The sequence below is a fragment of the Lichenostomus cassidix genome, chromosome 1 (assembly GCF_008360975.1).
Source record: "Lichenostomus cassidix isolate B80296 chromosome 1, HeHo_3.0, whole genome shotgun sequence".
Taxonomy (NCBI): Eukaryota; Metazoa; Chordata; class Aves; order Passeriformes; family Meliphagidae; genus Lichenostomus; species Lichenostomus cassidix.
The window spans coordinates 68,592,735-68,618,938 of record NC_139479.1 but is presented as its reverse complement, the minus strand read 5'-3'; the positions used below and the strand labels follow the sequence as shown (position 1 = coordinate 68,618,938).

Below are 26,204 nucleotides of genomic sequence, written 5' to 3'. Positions count from 1 at the left end.
CCTCTGATCTTAAGTGTTGTTGAATCCTCCTCCAACAAAATTCCTGCCAGGACTGAAGAGAGACGTATGATGGAAAGAGTTCTCTTTCATCACAGAATCTAGTCTAGTTAGATCAGTAATATAATAGATATAATAATAACAGAATTACTGAAGATATAACCAGTTTAATTTCTTACCATCCTCAGAAAACAGCACCATCCCATTCTGTCCACGTGTCACATTTATGTTTTGACTGCTTTGCATGATTTCAAATTCATCCTCTCTGTATAAAGTTGTGTTCACACCACACTTCAGGTGAGTCTGCATCCTGGAGTGGGCAACACATTTTCAAAAGTTTCACATGGTGTAGCACATAATCTTCTACACATAAACTCTTTTGCAGTGAAGAACATGATCAGTTATTACTACTAAAAATATGGATACAGACATGAGTGTTCTCAAAATTGGAAAGAGAAACAAGAGATTGTTTGTCTTCTGTAGTCTCCATAAGGAGAATCAAATCTCATTTCCTCCCAAGGCACTGCTTATTAAAGTATGTGAAGGCACATTCTCAAGAATTCTGTATTTTCACCAGTGTAGAGCACAGATGAGAATGCAGCTTAAAAAGGAACAGCAGTTTTAAAAAGCATCAAACTCTTACTAAGTGCTTTACCTAGAGTTGTGGTCCTGATGGATATTGTGGTAAAAGCTGAAGTTTTGCTGTTTAAATATATCTGTCAGTGTCCAGTGAAACTTTTCTCTCTTGCTCCTTAAGTAGTTCAGAAGGTCACCATAGCAACAGTATTCAAATATCAAGTAGATTGGTCCTGAAATAGTTGGAAATGTAAATGCCTGCTGCTATTTATAGCACCCTCCCTATTAAAGCTCTAATGCTGCTTCATCTTCTCCTAGGATTAATTTCTATTAAAACATCCCAAGCAACTTCCATTCCCAGGTAGATAAGCTGTACTGACGGGCAGGTAATGAGAATTAGTTTACTGACTATAATGTCTCTTGGAAAGCCTGTGTAGCAGATTTTTCCTTGTGGTGCATCTCTCAAAGTGTACTGAAAATCCCTATGGAAGCACAAAAATCCTTCCCCATTGCAATGGCAATGGGGAGGCCAGTACAGGCTATGAAGGTGCAACATATTTTCTAAACCATGCAGGGTTCAAGCAAAAAATGACCCCTGCTAATTACCCTGATGGTGTGAATTTGTATCCTTTGACCTACATCTGTTTATCTGTGCTACATTCATGTTCTTGAAATATCCTTTTTTTTCCCCCCCATGAAGACCATCTGAAACCCAAGAGTGCTTGCTGAGAGGACCTACAGGAGGGATACACCTTGCAAGGGGAGGTGTCTGAGTACAGCACTGGTCAGGCCACTTTCTCAAGAAAGGAAAAATAGATCCAATTCCCAACCCAGGCAGGGCTGAAGAAAAGCTATGACCTGAGCAGGAGCTCAGGGTGGTCACACATTACCCTGCAAACCCTCACTCTTCTGGGCCAGAAAGACTGACTATGATTTTGTGCCCATATCTCGCTACTTTCATCTTAGCCCACCTTTGCTTATTTTTTTCATTCTTCAGCTTTGTTTTTACATTTGGTACTTTAAAAAGTTGTCCCTCTTCCCATTATTCACTTCTTTAATTTCATTTTTTGTGTTCCCCTCCTGCCCCTGTTATTTTTCAGTTTCGTTTGTTTCCTGTCTAACTTTTAGCTATTTTTATCCATTCATTCTACAACTTCACAGTTCAGTAAGCCACATGAATAAAAAAATAAAATTATAATTTCCTATGTGAACATAATCATGTGTATACAAAAGTCCGTGACACCAGATAAGTTTTTCCTTTTCACTTAATCAACTGCCTTGTACAAGTGCCATCACCACTGTAACAGGAAATTCTCTTCTATAAAAGGACTGTTGTATCACTTCCTCCAAGCACAATCAGAAAGGACCTTTTTCTGTGCACATGCATGGCCTTAAATTTGCTTTCAGTTCATCTTCATCTCATGTTGGGCCAGCCCAGAACAGCAAAATTAATCCTCATTATTCTGAAGGTTTTAATTGGTAGCTTTCCACAATTTCAAGGTACCTGACACAGTACAAGCTCCTAGCAGGTTCACAATATTTTCATGGCTTCCAATGTGAGTCATCATTTTCAGCTCGGACATTAGAGCATCTTTTTCTGAAGCATCAGGTTTTTCTGTAAAAGTAATAACACAGATTTGGAAATCTCCAGCAAAGAAATGAAAATTTAAATGGTTGTGATGCTTTGTCACACGCAAATCTTACTTTCAAATTCATTGGACTGACAGTACATTTGAGAACATCCTAAAAAATCTTTCCAAAGTATAAAAAGGTTTAGTCAAAGGTGGAAGCTAAATTTGTGTGTGAGTGTGGATCATTTGAAAGCTTGGGAAAGCAGTCATTAAATGTCAACATTCGTCATTCTTGGCTGGCAAGGAATGACAGCAACATATTAAAGTGCTCCCAAGCACAGAAAAAATGGCATTCAGCTCTGTTGCAGAGAAATGTTAAGAGAAAAAAATGTCTTGGCAGGCATATGGTGTACAATCAATTGCAATCCAATAGCTGAGAAGACCACCCTGTGTGGTAAGGTAATAGCTTTAGTAATAGTTTTGGTCTTGTTTCTCAACAAGCATCTGGTGTTCATGACTTCAGTGAATTGGGTATATGAACCAAAACGAACAAATGAACTTCCACAAGGACAACCACAAAGGAGTGGACAAGGAATCATGAAACTGATGCACATGTGTAAATGAGGGTTGAAAACCTGAATGGCAGTGCAGGCAGGAAGGGGCTATGTGGGCACACAGGTGGGTAAGGTGCTGGTATCAGTGTGTGAAGCTCATTCCAGTATGGATCAAAAGTGGGTGAGGTGGATACCAGTCTCTTTTCCCAAGTAACAAGTCAAAGGATGAGAGGAAATAACTTCAGTTGGTGCCAGGGGAGGATTAGACTTGATAGTCAGAAAAATTTCTTCACCAAAATGGTTGTCAAGCACTAGAACAGGCTGTCCATGGAAGTGGTTGAGTCACTGTCCCCAAATATATTTAAAAGATGTCTAGATGTGTCAGTGAGGGGCATGGTTTAGTGGTGGACTTGACAGGGATGTTTAACAGCTGGACTCAGTGATCTTAGAGACATTTTTCCAGTGCAAACTACTCCAACATTCTGTGGAACAATGTTATGGTTAGCTGGGATACAGCGAGGCAGCCCTCCTCTGCTTGCTGCTAGGGAGGCTTGCTCCTGGACACTTTTTATGAGGAGTCAAGACAGCTTGGAGAAGGGCCAGACCATAGCAGAAAGGAGTATTCAAGGTTTAAGTAGCCTGACTCATAAGGAGGGATGGAAAGAAATTGTTTTGTGTCACCATCAAGAAAAAAGACCACAGGAAATTGTGATGGAAATCTTGGAAACAAGCTACCTCAGACACAGCAGGCAAAGGGCATGCCACAGCTAGAGAGCACTACAAGAAGAAGAGACCTTACACCAAAGTCATAGTCACCAATGTAACGAGCACTTTAATCTGCATGGGGGATTTGCATTTCTGCTCTTTAGAGGCTCCATACTTCCCCACACAATGCAGACCTTCTCTAGCATGTGGGACAAAGTGAAACGTGCTGCAGGATGAAGGCACTTCAGCAATACTTTTCCAAACTGAAACAGGATTTTGAAAGCACTTTGAAAGGATTTTGAAGCCAAGCATTTGTGAGGTGTATCTGCTGAAAAATTGTATATAAGTGGGATTCCCAATGCCTCTTCTGCTTTGGAGCTACTAGAATACATCACTGCTTGTGGAAGGCACCAGACTTTATCATACCTTTTAGCATTTTGACTGCGACCTGGACTGAATCTCCTGCATTGTTAATTCCATAAGCTGTTGCATTCACCACTTTCCCAAAGGCCCCAGAACCAAGGACTTGTCCTACAAGACACAAAATGCCAATATTATTTGCTGCTGGTACAGCACAGACTACTACTCCAGTATTAGGATTTACCTTATGGATTGCTCACCAAATTCCAGATTTTCCCTGGGAAACTCCCATTTTATATCATATTCAAATTCTCTGAAGTCAATGTAGACGTATTCATTATCTGATGGCCCTATCATCTGTATCATTTGCCACTGGCTTTCATATCTAAATTGCTTTGGAAAAAAAAACACACAATGAAATAAGTCTTAGAGAAGAAACAGCCTGGTAGGAACAAAAGAAGAATGGTCAGGTATTTATGTTTGCTTTTACCTTTTTGTATTTAAGAAAAATGAATACAAACACAAAAGTCGTCAATAGGAGAAAAAATCCAACAGAGGCATAGATTGCAGAATTGTCCAGGGGGGAAGAAACAGCTCCTGCAACTTTAAGAGACACATATTACTACCCACTGAAACAGAGTTTGTGTGTACAGCTTCAAATGCAAGGAGAACCCACAGTCAGTTCTGGCAGTTTGCAGCCCTCTCACACCCAAGCCTCCTCTGCACAGGGAATGAGATGCAGCCATGTGCAAAGCAAGATGGGCAGGAGGCATTAAGTTCTGGGTAATTCTGACACCTGTTTTCAATTTAAAAAAAAAGCTACATCCGTTAATAAATCATAGTGCACGGAGGTGTTGGTGTGATCCTTGGATTGAACTTTGTGAGCATAAACAGGAATAAGGTGTCAGTGGGTACATGAGCGTTACATGAGACCTGCTCTTGTAGTCTAGTTATTTGTAAAAATGTAAGTATTATGATTATTTTCTATTGTAATTTCAATGTGAATGCTCAAACTCTGACAGTGGTTACAGCTTCTGTCTGCTGTAGTCAAAAGCACCAAAGAGCTTGTTCATCCATGACAAAGGAAATCCCTGTACTACAAATATCTGGGTGTTTCAAAACACTTCATAGGTGCCACAGCATGTTACCTCTAATTGAAATATTTTGCTCTCTGGAATACATATGGCGTTACATGTACAAAATGCAAATAATCCTATTGACTTTCTGGTTCAAAGTGGAAATAATGTGTCATGCCCTCGACAAGAAGAGAGACTTCCTAACCCGGACTTCACCTTCTGCCACCTGCATACAGCAGTTTCAGAAAGTTTCTTTCCCAGTACTTCTGCTTCCCAGACAGAGATTGACCCTTCAGTGGGTCTGTTGGCTCAGCCATGATCTCACTTGGGTGTGCAAAGACCTCCATGGGGTGAGGAGAGCTCCTATGGGCATTTCTGGTGGCAGTGCAGGGACCTACAGGAAAGTAGCACGGGATGGCACATGGCACCAGCTGCAAAAGTGCCTTTAGCTCTTCCCAAAGCCTATGCTTACAGATTTCATGCAGGGATGACTAAGGTAAAATAAAAAATCAGCCCCCAATGTTGCCATGGCTCTATCCTGCACTTCCTATTTATGTGAAGTGTCTGCTTATTTTAATGAGGGAGGTCTCTGCCTTGGGCCTAGAGAAAAGAGAATTGTGTCTCCCCTTCACTCACCATTTCTGATACTGTGTACATACAGAGCTTGTGTTTTACCTGCAGTGCCATTGCACAGTCAGCCATTCAGCCAGACAAAAAGTATTGTAGGTCCTACCATGCCAGCTGTAATTGTGAAAATCTGTGCTAAAACACTGGCTTGTGGTACCTGACAGGTTAATGAAACTCTTTTCACAGGCTGAACCAGCAGAATTATTTGCACAGCACTCCACCGAGAAGGTTGTTGCTGTCTCCTTTACGTATAAAGTACTGCTTGAGATCCATGACCCCAGGGATCTCCTCTCTGGCAAGAAGTTGTGAATCCCCTCTGTGATTTCTTCTGTGCAGCTGGAAAAGGAAGCAGACCAGTTTTGATTTTTAGCTCACAGTGACATTTTCCAGGGGAGAAGGTGGGGAGTTTCAAAACATGTCTTATGTCTATGTTGGAAGAGAAGAAGGGAGATGGCTTGGGTTTCGTCAGCGATAGAGTGAGACTTCAGGTCATTTACCAGTCTCATTTTTGGTGATGGACATGGCAGGGTCAGCAGGGAGTGAACCACCTCCTACACTGGGTTCACTCCCCCTCTCCACCACTGCCTTGGCAGGGTACCTGCACCCCCTGAACTCTGGGACCTCCACTGATTTCACAGCTGCCACAACCCCCTGTACCTCATCTATTCCCACTGCTTTCATATTTGCCTCAAACATTCAAACCACTGAGCAGCTCCAAATGAGCCACTGCTAAAACTATAAACGCAAAATGAGCCCACAGTAAAAGTTCTAACTCCTTTCCCTGGAGGTATGTCATTTCAACCATGAAATTTCTCTCACCCGAGATGGAGAGCATCCATCCACCCAGAGGGAGAGTATTAATGACTTATTTAAGACCTGATATGCAGAAAGAGGGAACTTTATGCTCGAAGGAAAGGAAGTCCACATAGGTAATTTTGACTTTTAGCTTTTTTCTCATTCATCAACTTACTGCCTAATTTACTCTTCACATAAATAAATGAGGAGATAAGAAATAAAAAACCAATTTACTCAGCTCTACTCATAGCACTAGTTTCTAGTGGAAGTTCCTAAGAAAAGTAATATCACAGCATTTTCTTTCCAGAAAGATGATTTAAGGACTATTTAAAACTCACTAGCTGGATGTTTTTTCTCTTCCATTTCTGCACAAACAGGTTGATGCCAGTAAGTGTTCTCAGAGGTAAGGAGAAGAAAATAGTCCAGGTTTTTTTTTTTATGTCTAGCTAAAATAAATACTTAAGAGTTTATCCACAATCTTACAAGGGATAAATTGACCTGGTATTCTTCTGCACCATGGGATTATTAATTTTTTGGCATATCTAAAATAAAAACTGCAGAGTTCATAAATCAGGTCAAAGCTGTTTCAGCATCTTTTGAAATTCTAGAGCCTGACTCATCGCTCTAAATAAATAGAGGAAATGGAGACACTCTTACTAACTTTACTGGAAATACTCTCCCTAACTTTACTGGAAACACTCTCACTGACTTTAGTGGCTTTGGTAACACGTCACCACAGCAGGTCTTTTAACCAAAACTTGATCAATTAATCAAGCCTGTATTAACCAATGCATTCCCTGAATCCCTATAATTTCGATAGGCTAAGAGAAAAAGTTAGATTAGACTTTGTATCCACCTAATTGTTGACATAAACCCAGTGGGGTCTATTTTGATGTAAAGAGCCTGAGATACACATCTTTATAGACTTCATTTGATGGCAATAAAAAAAAAGGAAAACTTTCCCTAATTTTGGTGATCTGGTTGCTCTGGAGTAGGGCAAACAGTTGAGCGTGCATTTTGCGCTTAGTTTGTTACAGGTTGGTCTTTATTTAATCAAGGATAGTTCAGATTGTCTTTGCAATGAATAAAAAGAAAGTAAGTTATTTACTTGGATGAGTTCAGCTCAAGACAGTTCCTCCAAACCCAGGATGAGGCAGGGTAACCTTCAGCAACACAGGAGATTTGCTTGAACAGCAGCTGCATCTTTATTTCAGGCTTTCCTGCAGGAAGAAAACACAAGGCTTAAGGCCATGGTTTCATGGTATACTTGGCAGTGCTGAGTTAATGGTTGGAGTGTATGATCGTAAAGGTCTTTTTCAACCTAATCCTATGATTCTACAAGACAATTTCTGTCAGCACTTCAAGTGACAAAACCCTGTACACTTATCTGTCAATACTACATCTGCTGAGACCAAGTTCTACGTCTGTCTTTTCAAAATAAAAAAACACATGTCACTGTGAGAGCTGGGTGCAGCCCACAGGCCTCCTCCTTCCTCAGTTTTGGGGATGGCAGTGTGGGCAAGGCAAGGGGAGTAGCCACTTCTCTGTATGGGCACAGCCAGACCAAAACAATGGCAGAGCCAAAATTAGAAGTCTTGACTTCTGCTTTTGTGTCTCGGACTAAGCAGCTGGCCCTAGGACTGCCCTCACACTCCAGTTCTGGGTGTCCAGCTCATACAACATGTTCACAGAAGATCCCTGTATAAATAATATGTCCCAAATAAAGTCCCCAGACCTGGAGCAAGGGAAATAATGCTGCAGCTATGTGGCAGAACTGAGGTGACTGAGAGCATTGGTCAAAATTGTGCATGTGTGTGAATTGTAGGCAGGGGTGTGCAAGGCACTGCAGCCCAAACATACAGGTTACACACCAGAGGGTCTCCACACTGACTACATTAACTCACTAATGCCATTAGAAAATAATTACAGAAATATGCCATAGAAAGCTAACTCCTAATGGGGATAAGGGTTTCCTCTCACTCTGTATCTCTTGTAGTTTCTGCAGCATTACAGAATTTCAGCAATACCTCAGCTGAGAAGAAACTTCAGCAATATATTGATACATGTTCCAGCTTTGTAGAGACAGGATACAATTACTGAATTTTACTGAGCTCCCAGGCTTGTAATTTTTTAAAGAAGCATTAATTTTCTCAGTATACAACGCATTCCTCATATTCTCTTTATGGTGGACTAAAGGGAAGAAAAAATTAATAACTTTCTCCCCCTTTCTCTGTTCTCCATCCCTAACCAATACCAAACCCAAAAGCATCAGGTGTCTTTCTCTGACCCAGTGCCTGGCTTTCAGTAGCACAGTGCAGTGTGAAGAGAATCACGTTTTTGCCTTGAGATCCTCCATTTTTAACACTATGTAAATGAAATAGGGAATCCCAATGAAAAAAACCCATAATATCTCCATTTATACCAGTGACAAAATCCCAGACTTTTGCCAAATCTTCACAGCAATAGTTTTCTCACTTACTTCTCACATACAGAGTGAATTTTTTTGTTACAACAGTATCATCATTTTCAGCATAAAATATGTATATCCCAGGCTGGTGCTGATGGTTGCAGAATTTGGATGAAATGCTGTGAAACAAAGGAGAAAAAAAAGGTAAAAGGACAAAATATTAACTTGAAAAATATTTTAAAATCAGTCAAGACTCATATATATGTTTGAAACAATTCTGCATCTTCTAAGGAAGAACACAAAAGGAAATTATTTTTGTTTAGAGAATCTAAATCCCTGAATCTAACTGTCTGGGTGAGAGAATATTTTTTCCCTGCAGTATTGATTTCATTCTGCATTTTTTCTCACTGTTCCTGACTGTCAAGCTGTGATTTTGTTACCAATCCATTGGAAGACAAGGCATGTAACACATCTGGGAACAGATGCTAAGACTAGCAAAGGATCAAACTTTCTACTTTCAAAGAATTTTGATGGGATTTTCTAGCTGACATGATAAATTGTACTGGGAAACAACAACCACAGGGAGGAGCATAAGAGACAAACCTCTCATTGTTAATGAGACAAAACACCATCAAGGTAGTTCTGCAGGAGGAAGATCAGCCTTTTACTAATCCCTATGGCCATTGAGGCAGTGGATGGAAGAAAACCAAGACCCAAACCATGCAGGGGACAGCTTGTGACAATGAAGACAGTGAGGAGGGGATCTAACAAGTCCCTGGGCAGAAATTAAAAACAGAGAGCTAAAGAGACTTGAAGATACATGCATGACTTTCCTGTTGAGTCACTGGTTTACAGGACATGGGATGAGGCAGGGGGAAGGAAATATATACCATTTTATAGTGATGGTATCCTATTTCTGTGCTTTCAACTTTTTCAGTTGTTGTCAGGACAATTGTCAGCTTTGAACACCAGATAATGCAGTTCATCAGCATTAGAAGAACAAGCTAAGAAAATCTCTCTTAGGTTTAGTTGCTGACAACTGGGGATAGATGTTTTTGCTGACAACTCAATGGTAACCATTTTAGAGGTCCCCAGCTCTGTTTTAGTGATAAAGGCAAGCAGGAGCACCAGAGAATTTGAAGAGAGAGGGAAAAAGACCAACCCAGAGAGCCCATATCAGCAACGTGCAAAGCAGGAGAAAGCAGTAATGAGATCAATCTAGAGAACTAAAATAGGAATATTTCTCATTAAGCAATATACATACAAAGAAACTATCACCTTGAAATTCTAAACCAGGAAAACTCTCCTTGAAGCCACTGGCAATTTTGCCTTCTGACTAAAGTCACACTTTCATATATTTATTGATTTTTGAATGGCTTCATCTGAAATGGCCTTAAAGATGTCTCTGAACTCATGGATTTTTAAAAGTAAGAACCCTTTTAAGCTGCCCCAAAATAGATACTGAAGACAAGGAGGAAAAAAAAAACCCAAACCAAAACCAGTAAGTTGTTTTTGAAAGCTCAGGTTAGAAGAATAATATCCTAATGAAATAATAAGAAAAAAATTTAAAACAGTATCTCTGATACCTGGAAATATAAGGGGATGTGAGCTAAGTATTATAAATTTAACAGAGGACATTGTGTGTATGAAAACTCGTTTGCTCATAGGAGGGAAGTGAAAATCAACAGTGTGCTGAAACAGAGAGTCCACAAAAGCAAATAGAGAATGGAGATTCTGCAGGAATGTTTGAAAATATACTGTAAGCGTAGTGAAAGGAGAGATGGATCTCTGGGTCTTGAAATTAAAACCTAGAAATTAAAAATTTGAAATTAAAAAATAAAAGGACAGAATTAATAAAATTTAATATATTTAATCTGAAGGAATAATTTTACAAGAAACTGGCAGAAATAAAAAAAAATAAAAATAGGAAATGAAAAAGGATATGAAAGGAACAAAGTAGAAGTTCTGGGAGACAGGATTACACAGAAATCAACTAGAATATGCAAAGTGTGACTCACAATATGTTTAGATACATGATGGCCTTTTTTGTGTTGCTTTGAGAAATCTTCTGCTTTAAAATCATATTGAAATCTGCAGTGCTACAGCTTGCAGGCAGAATCTCCTGATCTCCTTACCCCTTGCTGCTTCTGGGCACTTCAAACAGAATGAAATATGTACCCCTACTCTTTTTCCTCAGGTAAGACATGTCTGTCCAATGCTTGTATTCAACCAAAACTGGATAGTTGAGGGGGATATTTGTACAACAGTATGTACTTGTCAGATGAAAGAATCAGCAAATTCAAGTGTTTCCCCCTTTATTTTATTTTTTCCATAAAATAAATAGGGTGATAAATAAAAGCAAAACATAACTACCCAAAATAAACATTAAAAAAATCCTATGTATCCAGCAGCATGGTGAGACAAATGGCCAAGTTATATGTGTTTGAAGCAATGCTTGGTGGCTGTGGCTCTGGCTGTGGCTGAGCCAGCCCAGGACACACAGCTGCAGGGACACAAGCTGGCCTTTCCCCCATCCAGCAGGAGGTGATCAGCACTCAGCAACTGCTTCTTCAGGGCTGCAAGGGCTCTGAAGTAACCCATAAATCCCAGGCCAGCAGTTGCACCTTTCTGACTAATGACAGCTGCCTAAACTATTTCAAGAGTCCTCAGTGTTATTATTGTTGGCACAGTCTGTAGCACCTAATTATTATCGAGATTGAATTTACATCAGCTGTCAATCATCCAAGCAAAACTGAGTCCTGCTGGTACAAGCAGTGAGGAGAGGTTTGTATCAGCTGCAAAGCAGATCAACTCCATGTTATCAGCTGGAGGGAGGTACCTATTGGACAAGGATGAGCACATGCTCATGGCTGTCCCCTGAGACCTCATTTTCAAAAGCAGGCTTGTCACAAAGCACAGTTCTGCCAAGCCCATGTCAGGCGTTACAGATTAGTCACCAACACCCACCCAGTGCTATCAAAGTTTGCTGACAGCCCCCACTTTATCAGCAGGGACAGAGTTCCTGTGGCTGTTGCCAGGAGATGACAATTTGCTAACCTGAACTGAGCTGTCTCTGAACTTCACTGAGGTCTGACTCCAATACACCATCTGATGCAGATGAAAAGGCCAGTCTATTGCAAAGATAACTTGACAAGTTATTGGGTAAAATCAAAGGCACCAAAACACTATGGAAAGAAATAATAAAAAGTGTAATCAAGGCTTTCACGCAGCTTTATGCAGATGGTAACAGAGGTTTTAAGAACATGAGAAGAAATCAGAGCATCTGCATTAGTTCCTGCCTACGTCCTGCTCACTCTTAAAGTTAAAACTTGGAAAGAGCAGCTTGGCTTTACTTTCATTGAGGTGAGTAAGAGCTGTTACCTTCAAAGCCGTGGGACTGGTCTAAAAGAAACCCTGAAGGAAATTAGATAATGTTATCAAGAAATTAGAAAGCCTAGGGAATGGAGAAAACATTAGCCTTAAACAGGATTCATGCCAGAAGTCCATTGTAGGAAATAACAGAAAAGGTAGATAACTAGCAGGTTTATTCAAAACATGTTTTGCTGCAGCAGAGGAAGAATCCATGACCTAGGTAATGAGCAGAATGGCATGCTTCTGTGACACAGACACAGGCCAACAGATCTAGCAGAGGCCTGGGAACTACAGGGCCCTGGACTTGGTTTCAGCTGTTTGAAAGACACTGGGAACATCATCAACAACAGGATGATGAAATGGGAACATGCAGTACTTGTGATCTAGTATGAAAACTGCAACTAATCGGTAACTCAGAAATTATGTTAGAGAGAATGGCAAAATGCCTCTAAACAAAAGGGTTGCTAGATGTGTAACTTCCCAAAGGGTTTATTACAAAGAGAGAATAACATGATTCTACAAGCTATCTGTGTGAACTGTTGTTGAAAGCCAAAATTATGTTTGAATGCCTTATGTTAACATAGTCTCACCATGTGGCTCATCCACATTTTAAAAACACAAAGAGCGTACAAAACACAGACAGTAAACCGTCCAAATGAGATATAAAGAGGAAACATCATTATATTAAATTATTACAAAATATTCAAATACCTGTGTCCATCCACACTGTAACTTTGTTTACATGGAAAAGTTTTTTGGGAAAATATCCACATGCATCTAACTGGAGGATATGCTGTAAAGTTAACTTCAAAGCAAAACTCTTCCTCACCAATTTCAAAATCTTCTTTAGAATTAGTTATATTTATAAATCCTTTTTCTGGAGAAAAAAAAAAGGAAATATGTATTAGAAAGGCTGGACTGCTTAATTAAGATATTTTGACATCTGCATGTTTTTCATTTTGGTTATCACAAGCAAAAACATGCACCATGTTACATCCAGAAAGGTATTCTGTTGATCAAAAGAAGAAAATGCTTCAAAATAGTATTAAAATATTGTCAGTGTGTTCAGTTGCAGACAAGTTATTTGAGCCTGATGGAAATGCATATTTGGTCAGACCAGAGCACTTCCAAAAAGGTCTGACATTTTTCTTCAATCTGCCCTACAGAGTCACAGGGCCAATAATGTCATTATTTATTTGGTTTGGTTTAGGTGTGTATTCCAGGTGTTAACAGCTGCAATTCCTGGCTTTCCTCCTACAGGAACAAAATTAGGTAGCACCACCATCATAACCAGATGTTGACAGTCGCTCTTTCTCATTCCCTGAAACGAGCTGAAGGTATTGAAAATGAGTCTTGTATCTGCTCCTTTATTTCTCCATTTGAATAAAACGTATTTAATGCAAGATGACAGCAACATTGGAAAGTGCTTTGGAGAAGTCCATGAACCATGTTCTTCTGGTACTTGCCCTGCTAGGGTGGGTTTTGCTTCATCTAGTGGAGATGTCTGAAGTTCTGTGATCCACCTAAGCTACTTGTTTGGACCTCTGATAGACTCAGTGGAATGAAACAGGCATATTTAGCTGTATCCCATCCTAAAGCAGAAGATGACAAAGATGTACCAAACTGTTTCTGGAAATACTGTTTCTTGGCATTGACTGATGAAGGAACCAAAGTCATTGCTGGGGCTAGATGTCTCAAGACTTGGAATAAATCCTACCCAAAGAGACTGAACAGCAGACGTGTTGGGGGAGGCTGTCATAAAGATACCACTGGTGCTAGGATCGTGTCTGTAAAGATCACAGAACCATATACATTGGAAGAGATATGTAGTCAAACTCCTGCCCAGAGCAGGTCCAACTAGATGAGGTTGCTCAGAGCTATGTCCAGTTGGGTTTAGTTATCTCCAAGGAAGTAGATGGTACAACCTCTGGAAAATTTGTAATGGTATTTAATCAGCCACATGGTAAAAAACCCATACCATAAAAATATTGCTAGACCTGTTTTTTTCCTTTTGAGTGTTTTTCTTCTGATTGTAACCTTATATTCTGCTTGGTATGTTTAATCTCTGTCTTAACTTACTTACTATGTGGAAACTTCCATATAAACCACAAACATTTCAGTATTTGAAAACAAGAAACTGTTGCTTTCATGAGTGCTCTCCTACTTTTTGATATTAAAGGCTTATTGATTTTAAACATGGAAACTTCATCTTTTGGTCCTTATCCTTCCAGGCAGAATATAATCTCTGAGTGTACTACTAACAACATAACCAGCCAACAGCAAAACCTTTCTCCACAGTGCATACAAGGACCTTGGACCAGTGTATGCCATTTCTCTGGAAAACAGCTCAGAAAATAAGTAGTTTCTTTATAGGGAAGAAAGAAAGTGGCACATTATTACTTGGTTTATAATTTTTGGCAGGCTTAAGTGTACTTCTGACTATTTACACTTAACAATGGCACAGAGGTGAGATGAAGCTCTTGAGACCGAATAAGTCTCTGTGTTTGTCATATTTGTTGGCTTAAACATAATGTGCTGCAAAATAACTTATATATTCATTAAGTAACATTGCATACTGCTAAAAATTCTTTATTCAACACTGGTGGAAACTGAATGTAAGACCTGCAGAAACAAAGAGCCTTGGAGCTGCAGTTATGGACATGATCTCTGCTGTGCTCTGAAGTGGCCTAACCAACCCACCTGACCTGATCAGTCACACAAAATGGTAAAAATTGGTGAAATATGAATTAGCAAAGAGTAAATCAAAGCTGTCTGGCTGCAAAATATTATTAGAGATTTGAAGACCACCCATCCATGTAGCTGTGCTGGCCAGGCTCCCCAGGCAATGCTGTGTGTGCCAACAGAATCAGTTTTCTCTTGGTTAAGTTACACCATGACGATTCTTGATGAAGCTATAGGTATTGACCCATGCACAGTAATGGTTTAAATGTGGGACACTGCTTGTTTCAGAAACTGCTACCCTAAGACATGGGCAACTGAGTGAAATCTGTGTGCTTATCACTGCTGAAATTGAACCTGGGTTGTTATCACAAATTCACACCCACAGTGATTGTGTGGTGTGACCTTTAATGATCTTTATCATTAAGATAAAGGCTGGGATGGATCAGAAGCACAGGATATTCCTGTAGAACCTTGGAGAGAGAAGCACAGCTGTTAGCTAGGTATGACAACATCACCCACTTTAATCCACCATGTAAGTAAACAAACAGATTTTTTCATCAGCAAAGACAATGAACCCTTACAAGTTTTGTTGGCATAAGGGGTTTTAAAGAGGGCAGACAATCATTACCGGTTGGTACATTGCAGTGAAAAAAACACCCTGCTCAGAAATACAGCCTTCCAGGGACAGTGACTCAAATATTCTCTCTGACTGTGCCACCCATACTCACACCTGATAGTTTATAGATCCAAGAAGCCACTACTTCTGACCTATGCACCACTACTGATAAAAAAGAGGATTTACCCTACCTCTACAGAACATCCTCATCCCTATGTTCCTGTTTACTAAGAAGATGTGTGTAGAAAAAATGCACAGGTATCATACTCAGTTACTGTAAATGATGAGAGAGCTTCCTGCTCAGTGGTAGGCAGAAGCTGAAAAGAGGATATTGCACTGGAAAAGTCATTTCTGAAGAGACTGGGGTAAGTATTCTCACTTCCTACCATTCCTAGCCTAGGTATTGTAAACTTTTAGAGTAACTACCTCTAAGGTCAAACACAAGCTGTCTGCTTCACAGAGCCTTATTTTTAGGGGTACAGGCTCCAAGTCCAGGCACACCAGCCATTAAATTACACCCAGTGCCTACTTGAGCAGCATGGACCTACTTACAGTTTTCCTTTTTTTGAGCAGCATGGACCTACCTACAGCTTTCCCTTTCATGCCTTATTTCCAGACTTACGCCTGTTTGTGTATTATATCCATCTGAGAAACAAGGCTTGCAGTTGAGGCTGCTCTTGGGTAAATTCAGCACCGCTGGCTTTTAAATCAGCATGTTGCTTAAGTAGAATGAGATTTCCTTTTTAAAAGTATGGCTCTGTGGCACACTGGCTGAGAGTCACCAACAGTGACATGAGATGTATCCCAGCCTGTGTTTCCAGGAGATCTCATTGAAACAATCATATAGACTACATCTCTAAACACTGCCATTCCATTTAACTTCTAAAAGCACTGTCTTTTAAAGAGAAGTGTGTGAAAAGCAATATAAAGAAAAGGTTGATTATAATTAGGAACCAGAATGACTCAGTTCAGATTAATATCTTTGCTCCCCTGGATTGCCTGTAAGTGCAAACAGACTTTTCCCTTAGCAAGGGAACTATAAACATACACTGCATATCTGCAAGTAAAGAACTGACACATGGGAAACAAAGCAAAACAACTGAGAGACAAAATTAACACCAAGGATTGGAATTACCTAAAACTGTTATCAAAGCAGTTTGATTCAGATGAGCAGTAGAAGAACAGGTGTAATGCCCACTATCATTTCTTCCTGCTGCTGAAGCAAACACATACTGGGTCCGAATTGCCGAGAAGTTTGCTTGATATTCTAATCCTTCAAAGAGCCGATCCTGGTTTTCAACAGAGATTCGCATTTAATCAGTTAATAGAGCCCAATACAACCTATTTTAAAATATGCCCTGTCTTTTTACCTGCTCAACATCTCTGTTTTCAAAAGATAGTTGTATTCCAAATTTATAATTACGGTGAACAGCTCTGCATCTGATCAACAATGGTTCCCCAACCTTAAGTTGTAGTTCAGGTAAAGGTGCTGCTTGTCTTTCATTTAAATCTACAAAATCAAAACATAGACACTGAAGCAAATGCCACTTTGCCTGGAAAAATGCTCAGTTAGATAAACATTTTTTCTGCTAATGCTGTATAGATATTAATTTTTACATTGTAATGATAATTACCACAACTGTGAAATTAGTAACCTTAATGGATAAAACAAATTTTGTAATGATTCACCAGACACCTCCAGGGCACAGTGCAGCAAAGAGCTTAACTGAGGTTGGGTTTATTTAAGAAAACAGGCAAACAAACCAGAGTGCATATATTAATTAATAATTATATGTAAATATATATGTTTGAGAACACTTTGGAGAGCTTTTCCATGCACACAGTCCTAAAAGCATGAACAAAAAATCAATACATAGATAGCAAATGTAGAAAGGCAAGAAGCTTTTTACAGAGACCACAAAGAGCTATTGGAATTAAGTTTTAAACCTGTGACAGAACAGTCATATTCGCTGTTAGCTTTAGTCTAGTGATTACAAACAAGTAGCTTAAACCAGAAATCATGCTCATATGCATAGGACAACTAACTTCAGCAGCAGGATTGAACTTACATGCAAGCAAACCTTAGAGGGAAGTTACCTATTGTAAAGAGGCGGCTGCATTCTCTGCCCAGGATATTAATTGCACAGCACCATATGTAAGTTTGATATAATTCATGTTGCACCATCTGTATGCCATTTATTTCTTCAGCTTTTTCATGCCTTTTATAAGGGCAACTGCAATTACAAGCATAATTATTCATTGACTCATTTGGTTAATCTCAAGAAAATAAATCTGATAAATCTCCAAGCCATGAGAATATGCAAACAATAGTGGGAAAACTGGATCTTACATACTGAATAAAAAGGAACTAGGAAAGGTAAAGATAAGAAAATAAAAATGTTCAGCCTAGGCAGAAATGTGGGCTGAAATGCCCTGAATATGCTCAGACTGGTTCTTAGACAGGTAGTGACGTGAATAAAATCCAGAGAAGAGTGAAATCATAGAGGCTGATCTTTCACACCATGTCTCTGATTTCCTGGTGTTGGGAGGTGCTGCAAATCCAGTGGCCATGATGAGACCCAGACCCTGAACTACCATGCTGCAGAGAAAGGCATTATTGCCCCTGTTAATAGCATAAACTTTATATATTAACAGAATGGGAAATTTTATTTAGCTCACAAAATCATGATCTCTTGTCTTCTCAGCTCTAATACTCTGGGTGAAGCTCCCAGAGACTGGAAAAAGGGAAACATTGCATCATTTTAAAAATGGGTGGAAAGGAAGATCATGGGAACTGCCAACCTGTCAGCCTCACCTCTGTGCCTGTAAAGGCCATGGAACAGAGCCTCCTAGAAGCTCTGCTAAGGCACGTGGAGGACAGTGAGGTGATTTGAAAAAGCTCTCAGCACAGCTTCACCAAGGGCAAGTCCTGCCTGACAAACCCAGTGGTCTTCTGCGATGGAGTGACAATATCAGCAGACAAGGGAATGGCAACAGATGTCACCTGTCTGGATTTCTATAAAGCTTTGACACAGTCACCCACAACATCCTCCTCTCTAAACTGGAGAGATTCAGATTTGATGGGTGGACTGTTTGGTGAGTGAGACTTTGGATGGATGGTAGCATTCAGAAAGTAGTGGTTAATGTCTTGGTGTCCAGTTGGCCCTCAGTGACAAGCGGCGTCCTTCAGGGCTCTGTACTGGGGCCAGTACTAATATCTTCATTAATGACAGAGACAGTGGAATTGGTTGTATCCTTAGTAAGTTTGTGTGGTACACTCAGCACACATGAGGGATGGGATGACATCCAGGAGGACCTGGAAAAGCCCAGGAGGTGGTCCCATGGGAACCTTACCTCATGAGGTTCAACAAAGCAAAGCACAAGGTGCTGCACCACCTTGGTCATCACCTTACACCTTGGGTCAGGGCAATCAATCCCTGTATCAATGCAGGCTGGGGGATGAACAGACCTTGAACAGCCCTGCTGAAAAGAACTTGGGAGAAGGTGGATGGAAAGCTGGATGTGATTCAGCCATGTGCACTTTCAGCCAAAAAACCCAATTGTATTTTGAGCTGCATCAACAGAAGCATGGTCAGCAGGTGAAGGGAGGTGATTCTGCCCCCCTACTCTCATGAGACTCCACCTAGAGGATTGCATCCAGTTCTGGGGCCTTCAACATAAGAAAGATGTGGACATATTGCAGAGAGTCCAGAGGAGGCCACAGAGAAGTTCAGAGGGCTGGAGCACCTCTACTATGGAGACAGTCTGAGAGAGTTGGGATTGGTCAGCCTGGAGAAATGAAGGCCCTGGGAAGACCTTACAGCTGCCTTCCAGTAATTAAAGAGGGTTTATCAGTGAGATCAGGACAAACTTTTTAGTAGGGCCTGCTACAATAGGACAAGGGGTAATGGTTTCAAACTAAAAAAAGGTAGATCTAGACCAGACATAAGGAATATTTTTTTTTTATTATGAGGATGGTGAAACACTGACAGAGGTTGCCAGAGAGGTGGCAAATTCCCCATGCTTGGAAACATTCAAGGTAATTTAGGTCAGGGCTCTGAGGAACCTGATCTTGCTGAAAATGTACCTGCAAATTGCAGTACACTTGGACTTTAAAGGTCCTTTCCAATACAAAGTATTCTGTTATTGTAAGATTCAAATTTAAAAACAATGTGAAAAACTAGAGGGAAACAAGATGCCTTTGATTTGCTCTTGTGACATCAAAATATGAATCTGGAATAACATTTCTAAAGCCAAGAGCTGACAGTTTCCAAAAGAGCACAACAGTCAAAATTTGTAAGAAAAATATGTTGCAGCACTCTGAAAGTGGACCATGTGGACATAAGTTTTCAACAAGTACGTGCATGTGCCAACCAGCAGAGCCCATCTCCAAAAACTCTGAATCAAAAGCTCTTCTTGAATTATCTCCCCAGCTCAGTAGGCACACTGAGCAGTGTAGAATCATAGAATCATTATGGTTGGAGAAGACCTCTAAGGTTATTGAGTCCAACCATCAACCTACCTCTGCCATGTTCACCACTAAATCACATCTCCAAGTGCCATGTTACACATTTTTTGAACACTTCCAGGGACAGTGACTCCATTGCTTCCATGGGCAGCCTGTTCCAGTGCTTAGCAACCCTTTCAGTGAAGGAATTTTTCCTAATATACAATCTAAACCTCCCCTAGCATATCTTGAGGTCATTGCTTCTCATCCTGTCACCTTTTCTTCAGAAGATGACAAACTTTCAGTCTAGAGATTTAACATGCATATAAACATACACATACCTCTTTTCAGGTGTTTTGCAGAATATCCATTCCACAGAGGGCTGCGGGTAGCTCTCAGATATGCACTTGATAGAATTTGATTTTTCCATTTTCTTGAAATAGGGTTTGGCTGGTTTTCCTGATAAAAATCATGCAAATGTTTAAGAAAGCTGAAATAATTTTGAAACAGTGTTTTGATCATTTTGTAGTACATAAAGTTACAGATCTGTGATTTGTTTCAGGAGTTTCAGCACGGAGAGAACAGAAAAGTATTCAGCCGTAGGCACATTGTAGGTTGGTCTCATGAGCTTTTCAGCCTTGATTGCTAAATGCACAGCTTCCCTGCACCAATGGCTTGCCTCTATACACTGGGGATAATCCTGAGACTGATACTGAAAGGTGTTAATTTGCTGTGGCTGCTACTCATTTCACTGGGCAGGAGCACCTGTGATTTTGAAATCACACTCTAAACCCCTCCTTTGGTGGAGTATCTGTTGAGATTACAGGGTCTCTACACAAAATGGGATTTGCTCAGTAAGATCAGATACAAGATGGAGACATAAGGGGTGATAATTACTTCTTCTAACAAGCACACTTCTCTCCCCTGCATCTATAACCCAGAGGGAAATGATTTCTAGACAATTCCCAGCCTCCTGAACCTCTCTGGCATAGATTTGGACTAGGAAGAAAAACTTTAATGTATTAAAGCTGTTAAAGATTTGACTCAAAATGAAAAGCACTGAGTCTAGTTCTAAGTCATCTTTCAATGGAATTGCAGCTTCCACGTGGAAAAGTGACATTTTTCTCAGTTGTACTTCCATTGCCTGCAAGGTGATGTGCTAAGGTGAAAGTAATACTCATGGCTTTGTAATTTCTTTCTTCATTTATCTCTTATAAGCTAGGACTTAGAGGTTTTTTTTTACCTACAGAGACTCACATCCCAGTTGAAGGATTCACATCTAGCCTGAAGGATTTTATGAGAGATGTAATTATGACATTAGATTCACAGGAGCAAAGAGAAAGCAATCCAAGCAATTGATATGGAAAAGACCTTTACCGACATTGTTTCAAACTATTCTTGTTTGCAAATGCAGTAACACATTTTACCTCTAAAGCCTAATTGATGTAGAGATGGCAATTCTTAATGAAAGATTTAATACCTTGTCCCTTCAATGAAGCTGTTAAAATTATAATTGAGGCATGCAATAAGCTTTCAAATAAAACAAGGAGAGACTGGAGGTGACTTTTCTGACACCAGAGAGAGAGAAAAAAGTTAAACAGAAGAAATACTTTGAAAACATATAAAGAGGGAAAGCAAATGTTAATTAGCCACAGTGTATTAAAATCAAGGCAAGTAATAGTGCTTGCTAAACCTGTATCTAGAAAGGTTCACTAGTCTTTTAGCTGTTTGGATTTATGTTTTGCCTTCTGTTCTTTGAAATTTCTTTTTGCATTTTTAAATTTTATCTTTAAATTTCTCTCTTTCCACACAAAATACTAAAGCCTTTTTCTTCTGGTAAAAAATTGATATCACCATGTGTCTTTTTTGGGGTTTTGAGATGTTTTTGGACACCCTTAGAAACAGAAGCTTGCACTTTGTTGCAGCTGTTGCCTTTGCATCAGAGATGTCTCTGGTGTGAACCTTGAGAAAACCAAATCCGCTCCTACTGGGAGACTTTCAAACAGTTGCACCTTGCAGGTCCTCTGTCGTGAGCATTTAAACAAGCATTTAACAGCAACTAAAACTTCAGCTTCTTGATCATGCTTGTGTTGAGCAGCTGCAGAACTGATGAGTTTTGATCTAAGAGAAAGTGAATAAGTAAAAGCTGGCACTGAGAAGAATGACCTTTTCTTTCCCCTTTCCTCAGTGTGCCTCTTGCTGCCCACAGAATTGTAAAAGGAAAAGCTGTGAGAGAAGTGAGAGGCCCAGCAGAAGCACAGGTGGAAAAGTGGCAATGGGTCAAAGTGTGACTCAGGAGCACCAAACACCAGAATATAAAAGGATATCCTGATCTGGTCCAGATTACAACCCAGCTAGCAACATCAAGACTAAACAGGTTAAAATGAAAGCAAACAAATCCAGCCTATGAGCCTTGAAAGCACAGAAAAAGACACCCTCAGTTTGTCCTTTCGACACAGAGGGGAATCTCTCACAGGGGAGAAGAGAGCGTCTGCACATTTACATCTTTATTTCTTCATTTGCATGGTTTATTGACTAGAGAAAGGCAACTCTCACACAGTTTGTGGTTCTGACTTCAGCCTCCGAAGACATTTCCAAGTGCTATGCTAATCTAGGAAGATGCTTGAAGTGCAGCACATGAAAGCTTCATTGCTTTGACTGAGCTTGAGCCTCTGCCCTTGAACCTATTGATGGAAAGAGCCCTTTCATGTAGATATACTTACTTCGGATGAGAACAGGCACAACCACTGTGTAATTGCCAGTTTTACTTGTGACCAAGAGGGTGTATTTTCCAGCTTGTCCTTCTTTTATTTGGGAAAAAGCCAAAGATGTAATATATCTATAAAACAGAAAGTAGAGTTGTATTTGTCATGTTAATATGAAGAAGGTAATATGCAGCACACACAATTAAATGCTAGCTCTTTAGTGCTTGCAAAAACCCTTCAAATACACTATTATTCATTATTTACATAGTGCCCTTCAACCTGAAATGCTTTCATCATGTGTCTTCCAACACAAGCAACACACAGGAATTTAAATCCACAGTACCACATGCTTAATGCTGAGCTTGGGGAAGGATGGCCTTTCTCAGCTTAAGGCAGTTCAGGAGCTCCACAGCTAAATGCTTTACCTACAGTTTCATTCCACAGGTTTTGCACAGAGAGGCAACCATCCAGTCTCAGGTTCCAGCACAGATACGGCTGTGAGAGTTACAATGCTGTTTCTGTTGTTCTTGATCTACACTATGACCTTAAAAGTCACATAATTCTTCATGCCTCTGTTTCTTTGACTATAAAATCACAACTTTTCCTTATACGAGCATGGCAAAGCTCAAATTCATCAGAGAGTGCGTGGAGACACCCATGCATGATGCTATACAAATTAAAAGAACAAGATTATTAATAATGTTCTTAAGATTCATATGTGTACATTGATCTAAATGACAATCAGTAATGTGGTGCTGGGTGACAACAGTTCAGGATTAGGAGATTGAAAAAGATAATGCATTACATGAAATAAAACGCAGGCACAGTCACAGAAAACATTCCATTTGCATCCTAAAAGAAAGGATCTCTTAAAGGATCTTTGATCCAGGACATCCCTTGACTTACCTGTTCTCTGAGTCAAAAGAAAGTTTACAAGCCTTGCTGTTTTTAAAGAACCAAAAGCATGAAATGATATTTGAAATGCTCATTGTTATTCTTAATTCAATATCTTCAAATACATTGACTTCAACATTTCTAATTGTTTGGTAGATGTTCTTGGCTCCTTGAGAATTCAAGTAACACCCAAGATCTTCCAAAATATTAGAAACCTGTAATGTAAGAGGACAGATTGTTAGGTATTTATTAGCAACTAGCTTAATTTGCTTTTCTTCGCATTCAAATATTTTAAAGGTTTTTTTTCATCTCTACCATCAAACTTATTAATAAGTATATTGAATTACTGCATGAAAAAATTCTATAGGATTCCTGTTGAATTAGTTAATTTGGTTCTCTAGACACACATCACAGAACAATTTTATCCAGAGCCATGATAACTTCAGTTAGTGATATAGGTTTATACTGGATTTTGTTTCTTTTTATTTAGAGCCATAGGAAGACACAGAACTATAATAAAACCTTTCTGTTTGCAACTTGGATGCAAAGGCAGGCTCAAAATGTTGGGTTTATTTCAGCATCTCACTGCCTGTCACTGCATCATCTGGCTAGATTGCTCCTCAGCTCCTTGGGGGTTTTACTAGGTAAGGAACATTCGGGCTGGACGCTGTCTTATTTTCATTTCCTCTCCACTGTGTACAGCTAAAGGAGAATTGCAAACAGAAAGAGAATCTTCCACAGTCATTCTGAAAGCCACCAACAGATTAATGAGTGTCTAAGATTAGCTGCAGCAAAAGGTGGCAAGCAAGTAGCCCCATCTGAAGAGGAGTCCTAAATGTCTCCATTGCTTTGTTGGGTGAATTTTATCCAGTGTAAGTTTATAAAAGACAGAGTTCATTTCATCCCCATTTTGCTTGGCTGGTTGGTTCTTCTCATATCTTGCTCCCTTTTCCTTTCTCTTGACCTGAGAAGTACCTAGAAATAACAGCCATATTCTTCCTTGTCAGATACAAGGACAGCACAGCTTTGGCTGATATGTTTCCATTTGTTATTTGAATTATTGATTTATTTGCTCAAAATGAAAAAGGTTTCATAAGACTTCCTTGAAACAAGAATCCTCAGGAAATATTTTAACAGAAGATCTCAGCTGATTTATAATTTAGTCACACCTCACCTCCACCTGGCATTCTGCCATTTTGAGTCAGAAGAGAAGAAAATAAAATTGTGTTTGACTCATTGTCCAGGTTTGGCATCCAAATAAAGGTTTAGATCTGGCAGGGATTTATGGGCTTTGGTGGAGGGAATAGAGGGTGGAGGGAATGGACAGCTTCCCTGTCAGTCCCAGCAGCTACAGCACAAACACACCACAGCTTGGCAATTTCCACTTAAGGGTACATATTTTCATACATATTTTTACACTGATACATTGCCAGCAATATCCAGCAGTATTCAGGCATGCCAATATAAGAGAGCATGAAGGTGTCAATTAAAAAGCTAGCTTTAGAGAAAACTGGTACTTAACTATTCATAGTTTCAAAGTATGGATTGTGAGATACATATCCCTCTAACTTTCTGTAGTCATATTTGGCATAACTCTGGTTGTTTCGACTGTGCTATCCTAACATTACAAAGGTTTAGGGTGTTGTAAGCTCCTGGGAAAGTGTTTCTGGAATGGACAGGAACATTTTATAAGCAACTTGTTCTCCATTGTATCACCTTAGGAGATACTGATGTCTCTGGTGCTCCTGAATCTCCATCCTTCTGGGTGATAAACCCACACATGATCTCAGATGTATTTTGAGTCATTGTAGAAGTGAAAGCAACTGCTGTCATAACAAAAACTGCAAAACAGAAATAGAAAACATATGCAATAAAGTCTAGGTCTCTGCTTGGGGATAATTATTTTAGTTAAAATACAACAGAACTGTAGAAAGATTGCTTCTTAAAAAAGAAAAACCAAACTGAATATGCAGATATACCACATGAATTTGCTAACTCTGCATTTGTGTATTGAAGCTGAGAAGAAAGTTTATTTGGAGAACCTTTCAAAAGTACAGGCACATCACACTTTACAAGTATGTCCCATAATACTGCAGAAAATGTCTAAAGACAAAAGGCTCTATGTCTTATAGAGTCTCCTTTAGAAACCACATTACCAAATACAGAGTCTCTCTTGCACTTCACTTGTGCATCATTGTGCTGGAAAGGGCCCTGCAGCACAGGTCAGTGTTTGCACACTGTGAGGTGGAGGATGATCATGCACCACCCCTCCCACAGAAGGCAAAGGGAAGGACTGGGAGAATGGAGAACTGCCTGCTGTATGAGATCAGGTTTGAAAACATCTAAGGAACCTGAAGGTGAACAAGTCCATGGGACCTGATGAGATGCATCTGGAATCCTGAGAGAGCTGGCAGAGGAAGTGGCTAAGCCCCTACCCATCATTTTTGAGAAGCTGTGTCAGTCCTGTGAAATTCTCACTTATAGGAAAAGGGAAAATGTAAGTCCCATTTTCAAAGGGGAAAAAAATAGACCTGAGGAACTACAGGCCAGGCAGTCTCGAGGCTGGTCAAGATCATGGAGCAGATTCTCCTGGAAATTGTGAGTAGGCACATTGAAAATGAGAACATGATTGGTGACAGCCAACATGACTTCCCTAAGGGCAAATGGCACCTGACAAATCTGGTGGCCTTCTAGGAAGGGGTTACATCATTGGTGGGTGAGGGAAGAGCGACTGACATAATTTACCTGGACTATGCAAAGAATTGGAAAATGTCCTGCATGACATCCTTGTCTCTAAAATAGAGAGACACAAATTTGACA

The 26,204-nt window shown here is 39.9% G+C and overlaps 1 protein-coding gene across 1 annotated transcript in view; it reads right to left on the bottom strand.

The window, feature by feature from the left end:
- Nucleotides 1–26,204, bottom strand: part of FLT3 (fms related receptor tyrosine kinase 3) — a 43,847-nt gene that overhangs the window by 5,636 nt on the left and 12,007 nt on the right. The window contains exons 2-18 of the mRNA XM_085062323.1: nucleotides 25,101–25,225; nucleotides 23,397–23,599; nucleotides 22,509–22,624; nucleotides 20,127–20,244; nucleotides 17,436–17,572; nucleotides 16,709–16,848; nucleotides 16,474–16,627; nucleotides 12,752–12,917; nucleotides 8,741–8,847; nucleotides 7,370–7,481; nucleotides 5,624–5,802; nucleotides 4,254–4,366; nucleotides 4,024–4,156; nucleotides 3,830–3,934; nucleotides 2,078–2,188; nucleotides 653–806; nucleotides 177–307 (exon numbers count right to left, since the gene is read on the bottom strand). Coding sequence (XP_084918449.1) covers nucleotides 177–307; nucleotides 653–806; nucleotides 2,078–2,188; nucleotides 3,830–3,934; nucleotides 4,024–4,156; nucleotides 4,254–4,366; nucleotides 5,624–5,802; nucleotides 7,370–7,481; nucleotides 8,741–8,847; nucleotides 12,752–12,917; nucleotides 16,474–16,627; nucleotides 16,709–16,848; nucleotides 17,436–17,572; nucleotides 20,127–20,244; nucleotides 22,509–22,624; nucleotides 23,397–23,599; nucleotides 25,101–25,225 — 2,304 coding nt within the window. The remainder of the gene's footprint in view (nucleotides 1–176; nucleotides 308–652; nucleotides 807–2,077; nucleotides 2,189–3,829; nucleotides 3,935–4,023; nucleotides 4,157–4,253; nucleotides 4,367–5,623; nucleotides 5,803–7,369; nucleotides 7,482–8,740; nucleotides 8,848–12,751; nucleotides 12,918–16,473; nucleotides 16,628–16,708; nucleotides 16,849–17,435; nucleotides 17,573–20,126; nucleotides 20,245–22,508; nucleotides 22,625–23,396; nucleotides 23,600–25,100; nucleotides 25,226–26,204) is intronic.